The following is a 21,553-nucleotide window of genomic DNA, read 5'->3' on the forward strand; positions in this document are numbered from 1 at the left end:
TTAGTGATGGAAAGGGATAGGTATATACCGCAGGGCAAGAGTTATATCTGGGGGAAAGGCAATTATGATGTGATGAGGCAAGACTTAGGATGCATCAGATGGAGAGGAAAACTGCAGGGGATAGGCACAATGGAAATGTGGAGCTTGTTCAAGGAACAGCTACTGCGTGTCCTTGATAAGTATGTACCTGTCAGGCAGGGAGGAAGTGGTCGAGCAAGGGAACCGTGGTTTACTAACGCAGTCGAAACACTTGTCAAGAGGAAGAAGGAGGCTTATGTAAAGATGAGACATGAAGGTTCAGTTAGGGTGCTCAGGAGTTACAAGTTAGCGAGGAAGGACCTAAAGAGAGAGCTAAGAAGAGCCAGGAGGAGACATGAGAAGTCTTTGGCAGGGAGGATCAAGGATAACCCTAAAGCTTTCTATAGATATGTCAGGAATAAAAGAACGACTAGGGTAAGAGTAGGGCCAGTCAAGAACAGTAGTGGGAAGTTGTGCGTGGTGTCCGAGGAGATAGGAGAGGTGCTAAATGAATATTTTTCGTCAGTATTCACACAGGAAAAAGACAATGTTGTCGAGGAGAATACTGAGATTCAGGCTACTAGACTAGAAGGGCTTGAAGTTCATAAGGAGGAGGTGTTAGCAATTCTGGAAAGTGTAAAAAATAGATAAGTCCCCTGGGCTGGATGGGATTCATCCTAGGATTCTCTGGGAAGCTAGGGAGGAGATTGCTGAGCCTTTGGCTTTGATCTTTAAGTCATCTGTGTCTACAGGAATGGTGCCAGAAGACTGGAGGATAGCAAAGGTTGTCCCCTTGTTCAAGAAGGGGAGTAGAGACAACCCCGGTAACTATAGACCAGTGAGCATTACTTCTGTTGTGGGCAAAGTCTTGGAAAGGTTTATAAGAGATAGGACGTATAATCATCTGGAAAGGAATAATTTGATTAGAGATAGTCAACACGGTTTTGTGAAGGGTAGGTCGTGCCTCACAAACCTTATAGAGTTCTTTGAGAAAGTGACCAAACAGGTGGATGAGGGTAAAGCAATTGATGTGGTGTATATGGATTTCAGTAAAGCGTTTGATAAGGTTCCCCACGGTAGGCTACTGCAGAAAATACGGAGGCATGGGATTCAGGGTGATTTAGCAGTTTGGATCAGAAATTGGCTAGCTGGAAGAAGACAAAGGGTGGTGGTTGATGGGAAATGTTCAGACTGGAGTCCAGTTACTAGTGGTGTACCACAAGGATCTGTTTTGGGGCCACTGCTGTTTGACATTTTTATAAATGACCTGGAGGAGGGCGTAGAAGGATGGGTGAGTAAATTTGCAGATGACACTAAAGTCGGTGGAGTTGTGGACAGTGCGGAAGGATGTTACAAGTTACAGAGGGACATAGATAAGCTGCAGCACTGGGCTGAGAGGTGGCAAATGGAGTTTAGTGCAGAAAAGTGTGAGGTGATTCATTTTGGAAGGAATAACAGGAAGACAGTGTACTGGGCTAATGGTAAGATTCTTGGTAGTGTGGATGAGCAGAGAGATCTCGGTGTCCATGTACATAGATCCCTGAAAGTTGCCACTCAGGTTGAGAGGGTTGTTAAGAAGGCGTACGGTGTGTTAGCTTTTATTGGTAGAGGGATTGAGTTTCGGAGCCATGAGGTCATGTTGCAGCTGTACAAAACTCTGGTGCGGCCGCATTTGGAGTATTGCATGCAATTCTGGTTGCCGCATTATAGGATGTGGAAGCATTGGAAAGGGTGCAGAGGAGATTTACCAGAATGTTGCCTGGTATGGAGGGAAGATTTTATGAGGGAAGGCTGAGGGTTTTGAGGCAGTTTTCATTAGAGAGAAGGTTAAGAGGTGACTTAATTGAGGCATACAAGATGATCAGAGGATTAGATAGGGTGGACAGTGAGAGCCTTTTTCCTCGGATGGTGATGTCTAGCACGAGGGGACATAACTTTAAATTGAGGGGAGATAGATTTAGGACAGATATCAGAGGTAGGTTCTTTACTCAGAGAGTAGTAAGGGCGTGGAATGCCCTACCTGCAACAGTAATGGACTCGCCAACACTAAGGGCATTCAAATGGTCATTGGATAGACATATGGACGATAAGGGAATAGCGTAGATGGGCCTTAGAGTGGTTTCACAGGTCGGCGCAACATCGAGGGCCGAAGGGCCTGTACTGCGCTGTAATGTTCTATGTTCTGAATTCTCACTCTGTGTACCCGAACAGGCGCCGGAATGTGGCGACACGGGGATTTTCACAGTAACTTCATTGCAGTGTTAATGTAAGCCTACTTGTGACAATAATAAAGATTATTTTGCATGACAATATAAGAACTAAACAGGATTGGGCCATTCAGCCCCTCGAGCCCGCTCCGCCATTCAATACGATCATGGCTAATCTCCTCTTGCCCTCAACTCCACTTTCCTGCCCGTTCCCCATAACCCTTCAACCCGTTACTGATTAAAAATCTGTCTATCTGCTCCTTAAAATTACCCAAAGTCCCGGCATCCATCACACTCTGGGGTAGCGAATTCGATAAATTCACATCCCTTTGGGAGAAGTAATTTCTCCTCATTTCTGTTTTAAATCTGCTGCCCCTTATCCTAAAACTATGACCTCTCGTTCTAGATCCCCCACAAGAGGAAGCATCCGCTCTGTGTCTACTTTGTCAATACCCTTTATCATCATGTACACCACAATTAAATCTCCTCTCATTCTCCTGAACTCAAGAGAGTATCGGCCTAAACTGGCAGATCTCGCTTCATAAGACAAACCTCTCATCTCTGCCATCAGACAGTGTTGACTTTTATTGTGCTTCTAATGACTACTCTGACCAAACTTTGTTCTTTATTATAAAAAAATAAATACATTTAGAGTTCTTAATTCATCTTTTCCAATTAAGGGGCAATTTAGCGTGGCCAATCCACCTATCCTGCACATCTTTAGGTTGTGGAGGTGAAACCCACGCAGGCACGGGGAGAATGTGCAAACCCCACGCAGGATCGAACCTGGGATCTCAGCGCCGTGAGGCAGCAGTGCTAACCACTGTGCCACATTGCTGCACATTAAACCTTGCTCTTTAATACCATCATCACCACTCGATTTGCCTATTTTCCGTGGTCTCTGTCATTTCATCTCCCTCACTCTCCACCTTCTCTTTTGCTCCACCTACCCCTCCCCCATTTTCCAATAGCATTAAACCCATCGTCATGTGAGAGTACCTTTAAGAAATGGGTGTTTATAAATGGGTGTGTACATAAGTATCTGTAGTGAGAGTACCTTTAAGAAATGGGTGTTTATTACTGCAGTGATGTCAGAGAGTGGGTGGAGCTGGGCTGTCTGTCAGCTTTTTACTTTCGTTTTAGGCTGTTTGCTGCAGGGTGTGTTTTAGTTTCGTTTTCAGAGCTGGATAGCTGCAGTCACAGCCAGAAGGTGTATTAGAGTCTCTCTCTGTAATCTAAAGACTGTAAATTGATCCTGGTGATTTAAAACTAATAACAGTAGTGACTTTAACCTGATGTGCTTTTGGTAAAAGATGTTTTAAGTCTTATGGATGTTAAAAGGAAAGCTTAAAGGATTACTTAGTGTTGTATTCTTTGGGGATTGTATTTGAATTGATGGTCGCTAAGATGTTCACTGTATGTTTTAAAAAGGTTAACTTGAGTTCATAGAATAAACATTGTTTTGCTTTAAAAAATATTTTTCCATTTCTGCTGTACCACACCTGTAGAGTGGGCCGTGTGCTCCCCATACCACAATCGATTAAAAGTTGTGGGTCAACTTCCGGGTGCGGCTATGCAGAGCTAGGTCGCATATTCGGCAGCTCCTGCTTGGAACGGACTTTTGGGCTCTTTTACAGGGCCCCCACGGCATTTGTTTGACATTTCCCGGTGTGGGAAGAAGGCGGCAATATTCCCCCGACAGTGTCCCCCAGGAAGGGTATGTCTCTTGGTTGCCAGACACACGCAGAAACAGTAAAAGATTTGGCTGCAACTACAGGATAAACAGGGCCTCTTCCAGCATGCAGGCGGGGGAAGGGCAAGCTTAAAGCTGCAAGCTGACCTGAGGGCCTGTATCAAAAGTGAATTCTAGCAGCAGAGGGAACAACTGTGAAAAGACCTCATCAAGGCCACTGAAGGGACTTCCGGTTGCGGTGATGCCTAGCTAGCCGCACGCTTCGGCGGCTCCAGCTCCGACGGACCTTCGGGCTCTTTTAAGAGCCCCAACGGGGAATTTTTCGACGACGCAACCCGGTGTGGGGCGTGTGAGAAGGGAGTCCCCCCCAAACGAAGGAGGAAAAAACCGGCGGCGGCGGCTGCAGCGCGAGGAATCGTCGACCAAAGGGTCAGAAAGAGAGAAGTACAAGATGGCGGCGGAGAAAGCGCAGGCGACATGGGGGCCTGAGCATGAAATTGTGAGACGGTGCGTGGAGCTGCTGAAGAAGGAGGTGCTGACCCCGTTGCTACAGGCAATTGAGGGGCTCAAGGAGACATTAAAGACCCAGGAGACAGAGCTCCGTGTGGTGGAGCAGAAGGTGACAGATATTGAGGACGAGATCCTGGGCCTGGCGGTTAAGACACAGACGCACGAGGCACTTCATAAAAAGTGTACTGAAAGGATCGAAGCCCTAGAAAATGGAGCGCGAAGGAAGAACCTTCGGATACTGGGTCTCCCTGAGGGTGTGGAAGGAGTGGACTGTGGGGCGTACGCAAGTACGATGCTGAGCTCACTGATGGGTGCTGAGGCCCCTACGGGCCCCTTGGAGGTGGAGTGGGCAAATCGGATTCCGGCGAGAAGACCAAAAGCGGGAGAACCACCCAGGGCGATAATCGTGCAATTTTACCGCCTTAAGGATAGAGAAGAGGTCCTGAGATGGGCTAAAAAGGTGCGGAGTAGCAGATGGGAGAATGCAGTGGTACGGGTATACCAGGATTGGAGTGCGGAGGTGGCGAGAAGGAGGGCGAGCTTCAACCGAGCCAAAGAGGTGTTGCATAAAAGGAAGGTGAAGTTCGGGATGCTGCAGCCGGCAAGACTATGGGTCACGTATCAGGAGAGACACCATTATTTCGAGACGGCGGAGGAAGCATGGACCTTCATCAAAGAAGAGAAATTGGATCGGAACTGAGGGACTGATGCTGCAGGAAATGTTATTGTTAATGTTACGGTGGAAGTTAATTGAGAAGTAAACAGGGAAGGGGGGAGACATTGGGGAAATGTGGGCGCCGGTGAGGGGGGAAAGACGGGACATAGTTGGAGAATGGGGAAGGGGAGGGGGAGGGGAAAGGGAGCTGCGCCATAAGAGGCGGGTCAGGTAAAGGGATGTTCCCGCACCAGAAAGAATAAGGCGGGAAGACAGGCGCAAGGCGGATGGGAGTTCCCCACATGGGGGGGGTCGAGGAGTGAGCAGGAGTAGCCGGGGTCAGTTGAAGTCAGCTGACTTACGGAAGTAATATGGGGGGAGCAATCAAGCTAGAAAGAGATCTAGCGGGGAGGGGAGGAGGGAGGGGGAAGGGGGGGGGGACAACTGGGTTGCTGCTGCGGAAATCCAAAAGGAAATGGCTAAAGAGTGGGTGGGCGGGGATGGTGTGCGACGCTGGGGGAGCGAGCGGGAGCGCGGAGGCGGGATATGGGACTGGCCTAGAGAAGGTAATGGCTAGTCGACACGGGAGGGGGGCAGGTAGCCCCCTAGTGAGGCTGATCACGTGGAACGTGAGAGGCCTGAACGGACCGATAAAAAGGGCCCGAGGGCTCGCGCATTTGAAAGGACTAAGGGCAGATGTGGTTATGCTCCAAGAGACGCACCTAAAGGTGGCGGACCAAGTTAGGCTAAGGAAAGGATGGGTGGGACAGGTGTTCCACTCAGGACTGGACGCAAAGAATAGAGGGGTGGCCATTTTGGTGGGGAAACAGGTCGCATTTGAAGCAAAGAACATCATAGCAGATAGCGGAGGTAGATATGTAATGGTGAGTGGCAGGCTGGAGGGAATGGAGGTCGTGTTGGTTAACGTGTATGCCCCAAACTGGGACGATGCGGGATTTATGAGACGGATGCTGGGGCGTATACCGGACCTGGAGGTAGGAAACTCCATTTTAGGAGGGGACTTTAATACGGTGCTGGACCCGGGGCTAGATAGATCCAGCTCAAGGACCGGAAGAAGGCCGGCAGCGGCCAAGGTACTTAAGGGGTTTATGGACCAAATGGGGGGAGTGGATCCATGGCGATTTCTTAGACCTAGGGCTAGGGAGTATTCCTTCTTCTCCCATGTCCATAAAGTGTACTCCCGGATAGATTTTTTTGTTTTGGGAAGGTCGTTGATCTCTAGGGTGGAAGAAGCTGAGTACTCAGCCATAGCGGTTTCGGATCATGCCCCACATTGGGTGGACCTGGAATTAGGAGAGGAAAGGGAGCAGAGAACACTCTGGCGATTAGATGTGGGACTGATGGCGGATGAGGGAGTGTGTGCAAGAGTGCGGGGGTGTATTGAGAGATACCTGGAGGTCAATGACGACGGCGAGGTCCCTGTGGGAGCGGTATGGGAAGCACTAAAAGCGGTGGTCAGAGGAGAGCTGATCTCCATTGGGGCCCACAAAAGGAAAACAGAGGCCAAGGAAAGGGAAAGATTACTGGGGGAGATTTTAAGGGTGGATAGGGAATTTGCAGAGACCCCGGAGGAGGAATTGTACAGGGAGAGGAGACGACTCCAGACGGAATTTGACCTTCTGACCACCAGAAAGGCGGAGGTACTGTGGAGGAAGGCACAGGGGAGGAGGTATGAATATGGGGAAAAGGCGAGTCGCCTGTTGGCTCATCAATTGCGAAAGAGGGCAGCAGCGAGGGAAATAGGAGGAATTAGAGACGAAAGGGGAGACACGGTGCGAAGGGCAGGAAAGATAAATGAGGTGTTCAAGACCTTCTATGAGGAACTGTATAGGTCTCAACCCCCAGAGGGAGAGGAGGGGATGCGGCAGTTCCTGGACCAATTGAGGTTCCCGAAAGTGGAGGAGCGGGGGGTGGTAGGCCTGGGGGCACCGATTGGGGTGGACGAGGTTATTAAGGGACTGGGAAGCATGCAAGCAGGGAAGGCCCCAGGACCAGACGGGTTCCCGGTGGAGTATTACAGAAAATATGTGGACTTGTTGGCCCCGTTGATGGTGAGGACGTTCAATGAGGCCAGGAAAGGGGGGACTCTACCCCCGACGATGTCGGAGGCGACGATATCGTTAATTTTGAAGAGGGATAAAGATCCGTTGCAGTGCGGGTCCTATAGACCCATTTCATTGTTGAACGTGGACGCCAAATTGTTGGCAAAGGTACTGGCATCGAGGATAGAGGACTATGTCCCGGGGGTGGTGCACGAAGACCAGACAGGGTTCGTAAAAGGGAGACAACTGAATTTTAACGTGCGACGACTATTAGGGGTGATAATGATGCCCCCAGTGGAGGGGGAGGCAGAGATAGTGGCGGCAATGGACGCAGAGAAGGCATTTGATAGGGTGGAGTGGGAGTACTTATGGGAAGTGTTAAGGAGGTTTGGGTTTGGGAACGGGTTTATTAGCTGGGTTAGACTTCTTTATGGGGCTCCAACGGCAAGCGTAGTTACAGGTCGACATAGATCGGAGTATTTCCGACTATATAGGGGAACAAGACAGGGATGCCCGCTGTCTCCATTGTTGTTCGCGTTGGCAATTGAACCTCTGGCCATGGCGTTGAGAGACTCCAGGAAATGGAGAGGGGTGATTAGAGGGGGAGAAGAACACCGAGTCTCGTTATATGCGGATGACCTATTGTTATACGTGTCGGACCCAGCGGGGGGAATGATAGAGGTTATGCGAATTTTGAGGGGGTTCGGGGATTTCTCGGGGTATAGGCTAAACATGGGGAAGAGTGAATTATTTGTGATACATCCAGGGGACCAGAGTAGAGAGATAGAAGGCTTGCCTCTAAGGAAAGTGGAAAGAAACTTCCGATACCTGGGGATTCAGATCGCTAGGAGCTGGGGAACCTTGCACAGACTTAATCTGACACGGTTGGTAGAACAAATGGAGGAGGACTTCAAGAGGTGGGACATGCAGCCTCTATCGCTGGCGGGCAGGGTGCAAGCAATTAAGATGATGGTCCTCCCGAGGTTCTTATTTGTATTTCAATGTCTCCCTATACTAATCACTAAGACCTTTTTTAATAAAATAGACAGGAGCATCACGAGCTTCGTGTGGGCAGGGAAAGTTCCGAGAGTAAGGAGGGGGTTCCTTCAGCGTAGTAAGGACAGAGGAGGATTGGCACTACCGAACTTGGGCGATTACTATTGGGCCGCCAATGTGGCAATGATACGTAAATGGATGATGGAGGGTGAGGGAGCGGCGTGGGAAAGACTGGAGAGAAAGTCCTGTAAAGGGATGAGTTTAGAGGCGCTGGTGACGGCGCCGCTACCGATCTCACCTAAAAAGTTTACCACGAACCCGGTGGTGGCGGCAACATTGAATATCTGGGGACAGTGGAGGCGACAGAGAGGGGTGCGGGGAGCCCTGGTGGGGTCCCCAATCAGGAACAACCATAGGTTCGCCCCAGGAAGAATGGATGGAGGATTTCAGAGCTGGTTCCAGTTGGGAATTAGGAGGGTGGGAGATTTATTTATAGATGGGCCTTTTGCGAGCTTGGGAGCATTGGAGGAAAAGTATAAGTTGCCCCGGGGAAATTTCTTGAGATATATGCAGGTGAGGGCATTTACTAGACAACAGGTGAGGGAATTTCCATTGCTCCCGACACAGGGGATACAGGACAGGGTGCTTTCAGGGGTGTGGGTCGGAGAGGGCAAGGTGTCAGAGATTTACCGAGAGATGAGGGAAGAGGGGGAGGAGTCGGTGGGCGAACTAAAAGGAAAGTGGGAAGAAGAACTAGGGGAGGAGATAGAGGAGGGTATGTGGGCTGATGCCCTAAGCAGGGTAAATTCCTCTTCCTCATGCGCCAGGCTTAGCCTGATTCAATTTAAGGTGCTACATAGAGCACACATAACGGGAGCAAGATTGAGCAGGTTCTTTGGAGTGGAGGACAAATGTGGGAGGTGTGGCGGGAGCCCGGCAAACCACGCACATATGTTTTGGGCATGCCCGGCACTGGAAGGGTATTGGAAGGGAGTGACGGGAGTGATTTCGCGGGTGGTGAAGGCCCGGGTCAAACCAGGCTGGGGGTTAGCTCTATTTGGAGTTGCGGAAGAGCCGGGAGTGCAGGAGGCGAAAGAGGCCGACGTTGTGGCCTTTGCGTCCCTAGTAGCCCGGCGCAGGATCCTACTCATGTGGAAGGAGGCGAAACCCCCCGGACTGGAGGCCTGGGTAAAAGATATGGCGGGGTTCATTAAACTGGAGCAGATAAAGTTTGCCCTGAGAGGATCGGCTCAAGGGTTCACCAGGCGGTGGCAGCCATTTCTCGACTACCTAGGGGAACGTTAGAGGGAAGACAGATGACCAGCAGCAGCAACCCAGGGGGGGGGGGGGGGGAGGGGGGGGGGGGGTTTAGTTTAGGTCAAAGATAAAGGGGTTTTGTTACTTGTGTATTGTTTAAAATTTCTGTATTGTTATTGTTGCGTTTGCTTTGTAAGAGGGGGAAAATTGTTGTTTGGGAAAAAATTTTCAATAAAACATTTATAAAAAAAAAAAAAGTTGTGGGTCAGGTGAACTCCACGATACACTTTGGGGTTCTCTAAACCCTGGCCCATAACACCATCACACCTTGGGCAGCACGGTGGTGCAGTGGTTAGCACTGCTGCCTCACGGCGCCGAGGTCCCAGGTTCGATCCCGGCTCTGGGTCACTGTCCGTGTGGAGTTTGCACATTTTCCCCGTGTCTGCGTGGGTTTCGCCTCCACAACCCAAAGATGTGCAGGGCAGACGGATTGCACCTTAATTGGAAAAAATGAATTGGGTGCTCTAAATTTATAAAAAAAATAAGGAAATAAATTTTAAAAACCATCACACCTCTACTTTTCTTGAGTCGTGAAGTGTCATATTAGACAGGAAGCGTTAGATCCGTTTGTCTCTCCACAGATGCTGCCTGACGTGCTAAGTTTTTCCAACACTTTCAAGTTGCCCCTGACACGTCTGGCTCTAGAAGTTTAACGGTGCAAGTCCTTGTTCTGGATCCTCCCCACCAGAGGAAATCTATCCACTTGTATCTACCCCTTCAATATTTTTTGGTCGTCTTAGGAGATGTGACCAAGTTGTAAGTGCATGAGAAACGTGGCAAGACTGTTGTGTTATGCAATGAACCAGAGGCCTCCAGAAACTAAGGAGCAGGAGGTGCCTTTTGAAATCTGAATTAAGAAAAACAGGAGTAAGAAAATGACACATTTAATTTATTTTTTTTTTTAAAAAAAAGCTTCAAGCTTGACTTAATACCTGCTGTTAAAACAGCTACACACAAAATGAGAAAAGGAGGTAGGTTAAAAAACAGGAAATTACATAGATCAATTCATGACAACACTCTAGTCCATAATCAGCCACGCCCCGCAGCTATTTAAGGAAAGAATATTCTTCACATCACTCAGGCCAATCGTAACCATTTAGACAGATACACACGAGGGCTCTAGAAAGGAGCAGAACTCATCAAACTCCCAAATAACATACGCTACGTTGCCACTTTATGTCCCCCCTCCCCCCCCCCTCTCACTGGGTACCCAGAAGGAAACACTGGAATATTTCGAAATGAAGGCTCCCAGTAAAACCTGTCTGACTGAACTGGTCTAATCTTGTTTCAAAATCAAACTCCAGTATCACCTCTGGTCAGTTTTGCTGCTTTTTCTTTTGACTGGGATGTGAAAATTTCGAACTGCTTTTTTTTTTGTTCCTCCTGGGATAGTTCGTGACGTGTAAATCAATTTCTTGCTTTTGGTATTTGCGTTTTCAAAACAACCGAAACGCCATCAAAAAGGGGTTTGGGGGATGCGCACACGGCTGGTGTAGCGGCCGTCACCAGCTCCTCACCGCTGATATGCCAACTTTCGGGCTGCTCTTTGGGCCAGGAATGTGGCCGTCCGAAATGGCCTGGCGAGCACTCAATTCAAGGGAGGCTCGGGGTGGGCACCAAGGCTGGCCTTGGCAGCAATACCCACATCCTGCGACAGAATTTAAAAGACAATGTGGGGGTTACCTGCACCACCTTGATGCCATTGGAATATGTTCAGGACTGGAGCCCTAAGGGGTGGGAGAGGGGGGGGGGGGTTGATTAGGGGGAGAGAGGGCGCTGTGGGCGAGGTATCTGAAATGGCCTCATTGGTTGGCACTTTGCGGTCTTCAACCTGGCACCAATCCCTTTCACAGCCCTCAGGAATATTATATCTCCAAAATAACCCTCCGATACTCCTCTCTTTCTTGACCTCCCCCCCCCCCCCCAACCCTCTTATCCTCTCGCTCTCTCCATCCCTCTTCCCGCTCCTGCTCTCCCTTCATCTCCCCTCATTCTTCTGCCTCCTCCCCCCCTCTCTCGCTCTATCTGTAATCCCTCCCAAGCTGACCTTTGGCCGAAGGGAAAGGTCCCACTATCTGACGTTCCCTCACAAAGTGACATTGTGGATTTGTCTGCAACCTGTCAGTCCCAGGGGAAAAGGTCCACAGAGCAAGTTCCTCAGATTAAACACCAGTGATCCAAAGGAAACCCATTAACTGGCTTTAGGCCCAGAACCGAACACTAGTAGTCAAAGGAGTAAACTCCCTCTTGCGAATTAAGCCGCCCAGCTACAAACTGAGCTTTTTCCACTAAACTAACGGTAGAATTTTTATGCTGTTCCATCAATTTGAAATTAAGAGTAATTCACTTGTTAAAAAAAAATGTCTTTTTCCCTGTTATGAATAAAGCCTTTACTCCATTGTTAGAATTATCAATATTTGACAGCCCCTTCTATCCCACACCAGGTCCCTTGCTTCTGACGCTCACAAGGGACCAAAAATGTTTTGGAAAAAATGGTATGGGTTCATTCGCCCGCCGATACCACCTGCACCCAGCATGCCGGTCTGTACTCTCAGCTCCCTCCCTACCCTGTATGTCAGAAGTACTGTACTCTCTCTTTCTCTCTGTTCAGTTCTGGTGAGAAGGTGCCTGCAGGAAAACAACCCCACAATCTTCAGAACGTCCTGACGCTAAGGAGTCTTTACAGCGGTCTCGATGCTGAAGGTTCCTCCTCAGAGACTGTTGCCACGCGCACAAGTTTTACCGGAACTTAAAAAAAAAATCATCATCATCATCATCACTATCATCTCAAGATACGTGACACAGGCTTTGTTATATTGCATTAGTCCTTTTATATCCGTAACGTCAAGAGGCATTTTTCCTTTAAAGGTTAGAAATCACTCTAAATTGTCGACGTCCGTTGTGTCAGTGTGAGTCTGTAAAGAATGCGTGCTCTTCGTCTTGTTACCAGTTCATCATCGAGTTCCTGTTCAGGGTCATGAAGAAGACTTGGCTACTTCCCCCCGAACGCACGGACGCAAAAAAAACCTGGAAATGAGAGAGGGTCAGCACTTGAAATACCGAGGGAGTGATTTTCAGCCCTGGCTCGTCATCAGCGAGAACGGCGGCGAGGCGGCAGAATGCCTTAGCGAGTGGGAAAACACAATCCTCGCCACCGAGATCGCGTTTTCCAAATTTCCACGCCAATCGCCAGTGAAGGAACCAAGAAGGGTGGGAACCTCATTTAAATACATTAACCGAGCCCCTCCTGACACATGATGGCCAACGGGGCCCCAGGGCCAACGGGGCCCCAGGGTCAACGGGGCCCCAGGGTCAATGGACCCTCAGGGTCAACGGGGCCCCAGGGTCAACGGGGCCCCAGGGCCAACGGGGCCCCAGGGTCAATGTGGCCGAATGTAATTTAGTTCAGAAAAAGGAAGAAGATCCTCACCTTGTCATTCCGTTCACAAAGAAACTTCAAGCGTTGAGCTCTCTTGTGCATGAAGACGCCATCGAGGTGTCCCGTCTCCACTGACCGAATTTCAATGGCCTTCTCCCCCCAGCCCATTATCTGGCTGGAATGGATATAGGCTGTGGGGAATAAACAGAGGCTGCATTGTCCAGGTGACTGTCACGGGGGGAGGGGGGGGGAAAAACAGGGAACAATTCGAGGAATTCTGCATCCTTACCGACAGAGGTGGGCATCTCGCCCCACTGCAACACAATGTCCTTGGTGATTCGCCCGTAGGTGTTGACGTAAACCCCCTCATCCTCGTAACAGAGCAGCATTTCCATCCCATCGGTTTTGGGGAGAATGATGAGAGCATGAGGTGTGATGTTGGCCTGAATCTGGATTGAAAGTGTTCAGAAAATACTGTTACTGAACATGGAAGCAGATAGACACCAAGGCAGGAGTGATTGACAGAGAGAAAAAGAGTGATGGAGACAGTAACAGTGTGGGTATAGGTGGGGGGAGGGGGGGAAGAGAGAGAGAGAGAGAGAGAGATAGGAAGAGATGTAGAGAGAGGGGGAGATGTAGAGGCGGAGGAGAGATGTAGAGGCGGAGGAGAGATGTAGAGGCGGAGGAGAGATGTAGAGGCGGAGGAGAGATGTAGAGGCGGAGAAGAGATATCGGGGATGGGATAGGTATTGAGGGGGAGAGATATCAAGGGGGGATGGGAAATTGAGGGGGAGAGATATCGAGGGGGGAGAGAGACCGAGGGGGGAGAGTTAGAGGCCAAGAGGCCCCTCTTTACTTGCCTGCACTCCCTCAGCCTTCAACCCCTCCATCTCATTTCATGGGCATGGCCTCCCTCGCCCCCTGGCCCTTGGCAGTGCCACCCTGGCAGTGTCCTCCTGGCAGCTTGGAAACCTTGGCAGTGCCCAGGGTGACAGTGCCAAGGTGCTGGCTGAGCAGTGCCAAGGTGCCCACGTTCCAGGAGGAGGACCAGGGGGCCACCCTGCCCTTTCCCTGACCACCCAAGGGTTTCAGATGGCCCGGGAGACCCCCTGAGTGCTGTTCTGCCTGGTCCATGTTTGTGTGGACCAGCACTGATCGGCGCCCGGCTGCATCCTCCCTGGGGAGGCCGGAAAATCGCGGGAGGCTGGTGGATCCCGAATAGGTAGGACGTAAGTAAGTTTATCATTTAGTCCTGCCCGTTTGGGATGGGGCTCCGACTGTGATATCTCGCGGGTCTCTCCCGGTATTCGCTGGTCACGTTGTGCTCTCATTTGCGTGCAATGCGACAGGAGAATCACATCCCGTGTGGGCTAAACCGGTGAGGGCCCCAAAAACTTACCAAGTGTCATTGGATAGCAGTGGGGAACTCGCTGGCAACTCCCTGAAAACCCGCCACAAACTAATTTAGAAATGTTTTGGGAGAGTCGCGCCCACTGTCTCTGGATCTCGAGTCAATAGTTTATGACTCGTCCAGTAATATTACACTACTGGACCAAACTATTTAGAGAATATTAAGGTCCTGGGTTGGACCTACCTGTCGCGTTGCACCCTGAAAGCATCGTGGGGCAACCGGCATCCGGGAGATCCCACTTTGGGAATCTACCCGGCTCAACACGCCTTGTGAAATCGCAATAAGGATCACTTCCTGGCAAATCTGCAAATTAAAGTGAGGCTCTACGTTCGCAAGATCTAACCAAGGTGTTGGGATCTAACTCTCTCGCCTCGGGAGATCTTGGGCAAGTGCCGTTCAGTGCTGGTCTCCACAAACCGGGACCAGATGGAACGGCACTGGTGGGGGTCTCCCAGGGGATGGGAGACCCCCAGATGCATGCCCCCTGGGCAGGATGGTACCCTGGCACGGCTGGTGCCACCTGGGTACCCTGGCAATGCCAGCCTGGCACCCCAGCAGTGCCAGCTAGGTGACACCCTGGCATTACCAAGGTGCCCGGGTGGCATTGCCAGGCGGCAGGGGCACTGCCAGGCTGGCACTGCCAAGGTGTCAAGCTGGCATTTTTGGGCGACGATGATTGGGCCAGGGCGTGCCCTGCGTGGGTGTGGGGAGTGCGGGGATGGCCTGGGGACCTCCTTGGGTTGGGACATTGGGGGGGGGGGGGGTTCACGGGTTACGTCGGGGCTTCAAGAGATTGGGATGCCATTTTAAAATGTCGTCTCGATCCCTCGCTGCACTGAGGAACTTCGGTGAGCGGGGCTGAGTGTGACCTCGTCGGGGAGTTCCCCCGCTGAGGCCCCAGGTCCACCCGGGTGCGCATTGGATAGCGGGGTGCTGCTCGGCGCTCCGAGAGCCGGGAAACACCCGGCTAATCCCGTTCGCTAAGGGACTCTGACCCCATTCGGGTAGATCTCGCCCCTGGTAAACGTTTGAAGGCCAGAGTTAAGAGTTACTGAGAAGAAATGAAGAGGAAGAATCTGTCCGAGGCAACTTCAATGAGAGACTAGATGACAAGATAACAGCAAAGGTAGATTTTGGGACCCACCCCATTACCTGGTTTGGGTTTGTAACCAGGAGGAGCAAACATTATAAAAGCTGGGATTGTTCTCCTTATTGTACGCTGTCTGTAAGACTTGCCAAAAGGGGAATGGAGGATTATTTTAATTGGAAAGGGCAGGGGAGTGGTAGCTGGCACAACGTCTATCTGTATTATTCTAAACCATTACAACACAAAAGTTGTGGTCGGCATTGAAGGGTTCCCTACCACTGGATGCAAAGAATAGGTTGGATGGCTTCTCTACGGGATCAATGCTGGAACCGCAGAACACTACACTTACATGTGATGGTAGATAAATGTCATAGACATTCCCTGAATCGACATCAATCACATGGAAGCCAGTATGCGACCCGTAGATAACCTTTAACCGTTGCCCCTCTTCCACCGTGAGGTCAACCAATAATGGTCTGTGCTGAAGATCTGAAAAAGACTGTTGAGGGAAGCTCATTATTCTGAAAACTTTGCCAAAGGAAAAACATAACCGGATTGTGTTGTGTTACGTTTTTGTACCTTGAAGGCCATGAACTTGTGATAAGGTTTTGGTGCCCAGGCATAGATTTCCACCGCATTCTTCAAAGCGATCACGAGAAACCTAATCCTCTCGTATTTAACTGCAAGTTGGGATGAAACAAAAAGGGTTGAAGAAGTTAATTTTTGTTTATGATTTCGCGGGATGCGGGCGTCGCTGGGCTGGGCCGGCATTGGTTGCCCATCCCTAATTGCCCTTGAACGGAGTGGCTCGCTCGGCCATTTCAGAGGGGTGGTTAAAGAGACAACCACATTGCTGTGGGACTGGAGTCACGTGTAGGCCAGGCCGGGTAAGGACGGCAGATTTCCTTCCCCAACGGACATTAGTGAACCAGATGGGTTTTTAAGATGGAGAACAGGAGCAAGGAGGTTATGATGAACTTGTATAAGGCCTCGTTCGGCCTCAGCTCGAATACTGTGCCCAGTTCTGCACGCCACACGGCAGAACGGATGTGAAGGCATTGGAGAGGGAGCAGAGAAGATTCAGGAGACTGGTCCCAGGGGCTTCTTTCAGGAAGATAGATTGGACACGTTGAGACAGTTTACTTCTCTGAGAGGATAGTGAAACTTTGAAATTCTTTACTACAAAGGGCTGTAGGGACTGGGTCATTGAGTATATTCAAGGCTGAGATAGACCTGTTTAATCAGTGAGGGAATTGAGGGTTATGGGGATAATGCAGGAAAGTGGAATTGAGGATTTACCGATCAGCCATGATCCCATTGAATGACGGAGCAGACTGGATGGGCCGATCGGCCTACTACTGCTCCTACGTTTTAAGGTTGAGAGGAGATAAAAAAAATTTTTTTCCAATTAACAGCAATTTAGCGTGGCCAATCCTCCTACCCTGCACATCTTTGGGTTGTGGGGTCAGACCCAAGCAGACACGGGGAGAATGTGCAAACTCCACACGGACAGTGACCCGGGGCCGGGATTCGAACCCGGGTCCACGGCGCCGTGGGCCAGCAGTGCTAACCACTGCGCCACCGTGCCGCCCTTGCAATTTAATATCCGCATTCAAAATTGCGTGAGGTCTGGACAGAGTAACGAGAAACTGAAAGGCTCGAGAATGATAGGGCACAAAGTTAAAATAATTGGTAAAAGAAGGAATAGTGATACGAGGAAAATCGCGAAGCGAGTGGTTCGGCTCTGTAACGCTCTCACAGAGAATGTGGTGGAGGGTGGTTCAATTGAAGCATTCAAAAGGGAATTTCTCCGTTATCTGAAAAGGAAGAGCATGCACGGTTACAGGAAGAAGGCAGGAGAATGGGACTCGGGTGATCTGCTCATTCAGAGAGTTGGTACAGACATAATGGGCCGAATGGCCTCCTTTTGCCTTGTAACAATTCTGTGATTTACAACAATTGCGATCATTCCATGGTCACCATTACGGGGACTAGCTCCATATTCCAGATTTATTCACAGGATTTAAATTCCACCAGCTGCTGTGGTGGGATTTGAACCCATGTCCCCAGAGCATTAGCCTGGGCCTCTGGGTTACTTGTTGCAGTGCACCTTGTAGATGGTACACACAGCTGCCACTGTTTGTCGGTGGCGGAGGGAATGAATATTTGTGAATGGGATGCCAATCAAGAAGGCTGTTTTGTCTTGGATGGTGTTATTGGAGCTGCACTCACTCAAGTGGGGAGTATTCCATCAAACTCTTGACTTGTGCCTTGTAGATGATGGACAGGCTTTGGGGAGTCAGGTGGTGAATGACTCCCCGCAGGATTTCTAGCCTCTGACCTGCTCTTGTAGCCCCAGCATTTATATGGCTGGTCCAGTTTAGTCAATGATAACCTCCGGGATGCTCATAGTGGGGGATTCAACAATGGGGACGCAATGAAATGTCAAGGGGCGGTGCATTGATTCTCATTGTGTGGCCATGGATTTTACTTGCCATTTGTCAGCCCGAGCCTGGGTATTGTCCAGGTCTTGCTGCATTTGGACAAGGACTGCTTCAGTATCTGGGGAGTCGCGAGTGGTACTGAACATTGTGCTGTCATCCGCAAACATTCCCATTTCTGACCTTACTTTGGAAGAATGGTCATTGATGAAGCAGCTGAAGATGGTTGGGCCCAAGACATGACCCTGCGGAACTCCTACGGTGATGTCCTGGAATGGAGATAGTTGACATCCAACCACCACAACCATCTTCCTTTGTGCCGGGTATGACTCCAACCAGCGGAGAGTTTTCCCCCTGATTCCCATTGACTCCAGTTTTGCCAGGGCTCCTTGATGCCATGGTCTGTTAACTGCTGCCTTGGTGTCAAGGGCAGTCACTCTCACCTCTGGAGTTTTTTTCCATGTTTCAACCAAGGTTGTAATGAGGGCAGGAGCTGAGTGGCCCTAATGGAACTTAGTTCAAGTGCAAAACTGAGTTGAACGTTTATCTGGATGGCTCCTTGTGGCCCTGCAGTGAGTAGCTGAGTTTACCAGATCAGGGATGCCTCACCTTTGGATCCTTGCTCTGTGCGGAGTATGCTAACCTCCGATGGCAGAGGGAATGATGAAATGCCCTCAATGTCCCAAAGGAAATCCACTGGGATTCCCACACCTCAGCAACAATGGACTTGTTCCTGTCTCAATACAGGGTGAAGATAGGAACATGTTTACACTTCATGTAGAAAGGACACATTGACCTTAGAACGAGTGTGGAGCAGATTTACCAGAACGATACCAGGGGTGAAATGGTTAGTTTATGAAGACAATTACTGAATGAGATAGAAAGAAACTTTTTCTGTTGGTGACGGTGTCTACAATAATTTCAAATTGTGGATTATTAGATTTTTGCTAGGCAAGGATCTAAAAGGACATGGAGCCGAGTTGGTGGAATGACATTTGGGTACAATATCTGAACTTGGTAAGGCAGCGGGACCATGAGATACACGCAAGGGCATCGAGGTAAGTCAGATAGAAACTATGGAGACATTCGTGGCTATAATTTTCCAATCTTCATTCTTCCAAAGTACTGGAGAAATTGCAAATGTTACACCCTTGTTCAAAAATAATTGTGAAGAAAACCCCAGAAATTACAGACCAGGCAGTTGAACCTCATTGGTGGGGAATTTTTGAGGGAATATAATTCCAGGCAAAATTCATAGTCACTTGGGAAAATGTAGATTAATAAAGGAAAGCAAACATACATGTGTACAGGTGAGTTACTCGCTGTAGGATTCCTGGCCTTTGACCTGCCCTGGTAGCCACAGTATTAATGTGGCTGGGTCCAGTTCAGCTTCTGATCAATAGTAACCCCCAGGATGTTGATTGTGGGGGATTCAGCGATGGTAATGCCACAGAATGTCAAGGGCAATGGTTAGATTCTATTTTGTAGGTGATGGTCATTGCTTGGCACTTGTGTGGTGTGAATGTAACTTGTCACTTGTCAGCCCAAGCGTGGATATTGTCCAGGTCTTGCTGCATTTGGACAGGTATTTGATAATTGCAAACAGGCCAATGAGTGAAGTGAGAGCTCATGAAATATAAAGGACAGTGGCAACATGGATATAATATTAACTGAGTTACAGGAAACAAAGAGTAATGGTGAATGGTTGTTTTTCAGACTGGGGGAAGGTTATAGTGGAATTCCCCAGGAGTCCGTCTTGGGATCCCTGCTATTCCTGACCTCAACGGGCAGAATTTGTAAGGAGCATCCAGGAGGGCTTCTTAAAACAATATGTAGCTAGTCCAACGAGGGAAGGGTCTGTACTGGACCTGGTATTGGGGAATGAGCCCGGCCAGGTGGTAGTGGTTTCTGTAGGGGAGCATTTCGGGAACAGTGACCACAATTCAGTAAGTTTTAAAGTGCTGGTGGACAAGGATAAGAGTGGTCCTAGGGTGAATGTGCTAAATTGGAGGAAGGCTAATTATAACAATATTAGGCGGGAAGTGAAGAACCTAGATTGGGGACGGATGTTTGAGGGTAAATCAACTCTGACATGTGGGAGGCTTTCAAGTGTCAGTTGAAAGGAATTCAGGACCGGCATGTTCCTGTGCGGAAGAAGGATAAATACGGCAAATTTCGGGAACCTTGGATAACGAGAGATATTGTAGGCCTCGTCAAAAAGAAAAAGGAGGCATTTGTCACGGCGAGAAGGCAAGGAACAGACGGAGCTTGTGTGGAATATAAGGAAAGTAGGAAGGAACTTAAGCAAGGAGTCAGGAGGGCTAAATGGGGCCACGAAAAGTCATTGGCAAATAGGGTCAAGGAAAATCCCAAGGCTTTTTACACGTACATTAAAAGCAAGAGGGTAGCCAGGGAAAGGGTTGGCCCACTGAAGGATAGGCAAGGGAATCTGTGTGTGGAGCCAGAGGAAATGGGCGAGGTACTAAATGAACACTTTGCATCAGTATTCACCAAAGAGAAGGAATTGGTGGATGTTGTGTCTGGAGAAGGGTGTGTAGATATCCTGGGTCACATTGAGATCCAAAAAGACGAGTTGTTGGGCATCGTCAAAAATATTAAGGTAGATAAGTCCCCAGGGCCTGATGGGATCTACCCCAGAAGGAGGCTAGAGAGGAAATTGCTGAGGCCTTGACTGAAATCTTTGGATCCTCACTGCCTTCAGGTGATTTCCCGGAGGACTGGAGAATAGCCAATGTTGTTCCTTTGTTTAAGAAGGGTAGCAAGGATAATCCAGGGAACTACAGGCCGGTGAGCCTTATGTCAGTGGTAGGGAAATTACTGGAGAGAATTCTTCGAGACAGGATCTACTCCCATTTGGAAGCAAATGGACGTATTAGTGAGAGGCAGCATGGTTTTGTGAAGGGGAGGTCGTGTCTCACTAACTTGATAGAGTTTTTCGAAGAGGTCACAAAGATGATTGATGCAGGTAGGGCAGTGGATGTTGCCTATATGGACTTCAGTAAGGCCTTTGATAAGGTCCCTCATGGCAGACTGGTACAAAAGGTGAAGTCACAAGGGATCAGGGGTAAGCTGGCAAGATGGATACAGAACTGGCTAGGTCATAGAAGGCAGAGAGTAGCAATGGAAGGGTGCGTTTCTGATTGGAGGGCTGTGACTGGTGGTGTTCCGCAGGGATCAGTGCTGGGACCTTTGCTGTTCGTAGTATATATATATATAAATGATTTGGAGGAAAATGTAACTGGTCTGATTAGTAAGTTTGCAGACGACACAAAGGTTGGTGGAATTGCGGATAGCGATGAGGGCTGTCAGAGGATACAGCAGGATTTAGATCGCTTGGAGATTTGGGCGGAGAGATGGCAGATGGAGTTTAATCCGGACAACTGTGACATAATGCATTTTGGAAGGTCTAATTCAGGTAGGGAATATACAATGAATGGTAGAACCCTCAAGAGTATTGACAGTCAGAGAGATCTAGGTGTACAGGTCCACAGGTCACTGAAAGGGGCAACACAGGTGGAGAAGGTAGTCAAGAAGGCTTACGGCATGCTTGCCTTCATTGGTCGGGGCACTGAGTATAAGAATTGGCAAGTCATGTTGCAGCTGTATAGAACCTTAGTTAGGCCACACTTGGAGTATAGTGTTCAATTCGGGTCGCCACACTACCAGAAGGATGTGGAGGCTTTAGAGAGGGTGCAGAAGAGATTTAGAACATAGAACGTAGAGCATTACAGCGCAGTACAGGCCCTTCCGCCCTC

At 49.4% G+C, this 21,553-nt stretch overlaps 1 protein-coding gene and 1 long non-coding RNA gene across 21 annotated transcripts in view; one reads left to right on the forward strand and one right to left on the reverse strand.

Moving 5' to 3' along the window:
• Positions 1 to 21,553, forward strand: part of LOC140389514 (uncharacterized) — a 71,065-nt gene that overhangs the window by 31,763 nt on the left and 17,749 nt on the right. The gene's annotated exons all lie outside the window — the stretch shown is intronic.
• Positions 10,328 to 21,553, reverse strand: part of LOC140389512 (TRAF2 and NCK-interacting protein kinase-like) — a 302,323-nt gene continuing 291,097 nt past the window's right edge. For all 20 annotated transcript variants that reach the window (XM_072473662.1, XM_072473663.1, XM_072473661.1 and 17 more), the window contains 5 exons: positions 15,916 to 16,016; positions 15,686 to 15,835; positions 13,128 to 13,287; positions 12,890 to 13,029; positions 10,328 to 12,486 (listed from right to left, as the gene is read on the reverse strand). In XM_072473662.1, the coding sequence (XP_072329763.1) occupies positions 12,403 to 12,486; positions 12,890 to 13,029; positions 13,128 to 13,287; positions 15,686 to 15,835; positions 15,916 to 16,016 (635 nt within the window). In that variant the 3' untranslated portion in view covers positions 10,328 to 12,402. The remainder of the gene's footprint in view (positions 12,487 to 12,889; positions 13,030 to 13,127; positions 13,288 to 15,685; positions 15,836 to 15,915; positions 16,017 to 21,553) is intronic.

Source organism: Scyliorhinus torazame, chromosome 14 (assembly GCF_047496885.1).
Source record: "Scyliorhinus torazame isolate Kashiwa2021f chromosome 14, sScyTor2.1, whole genome shotgun sequence".
Taxonomy (NCBI): Eukaryota; Metazoa; Chordata; class Chondrichthyes; order Carcharhiniformes; family Scyliorhinidae; genus Scyliorhinus; species Scyliorhinus torazame.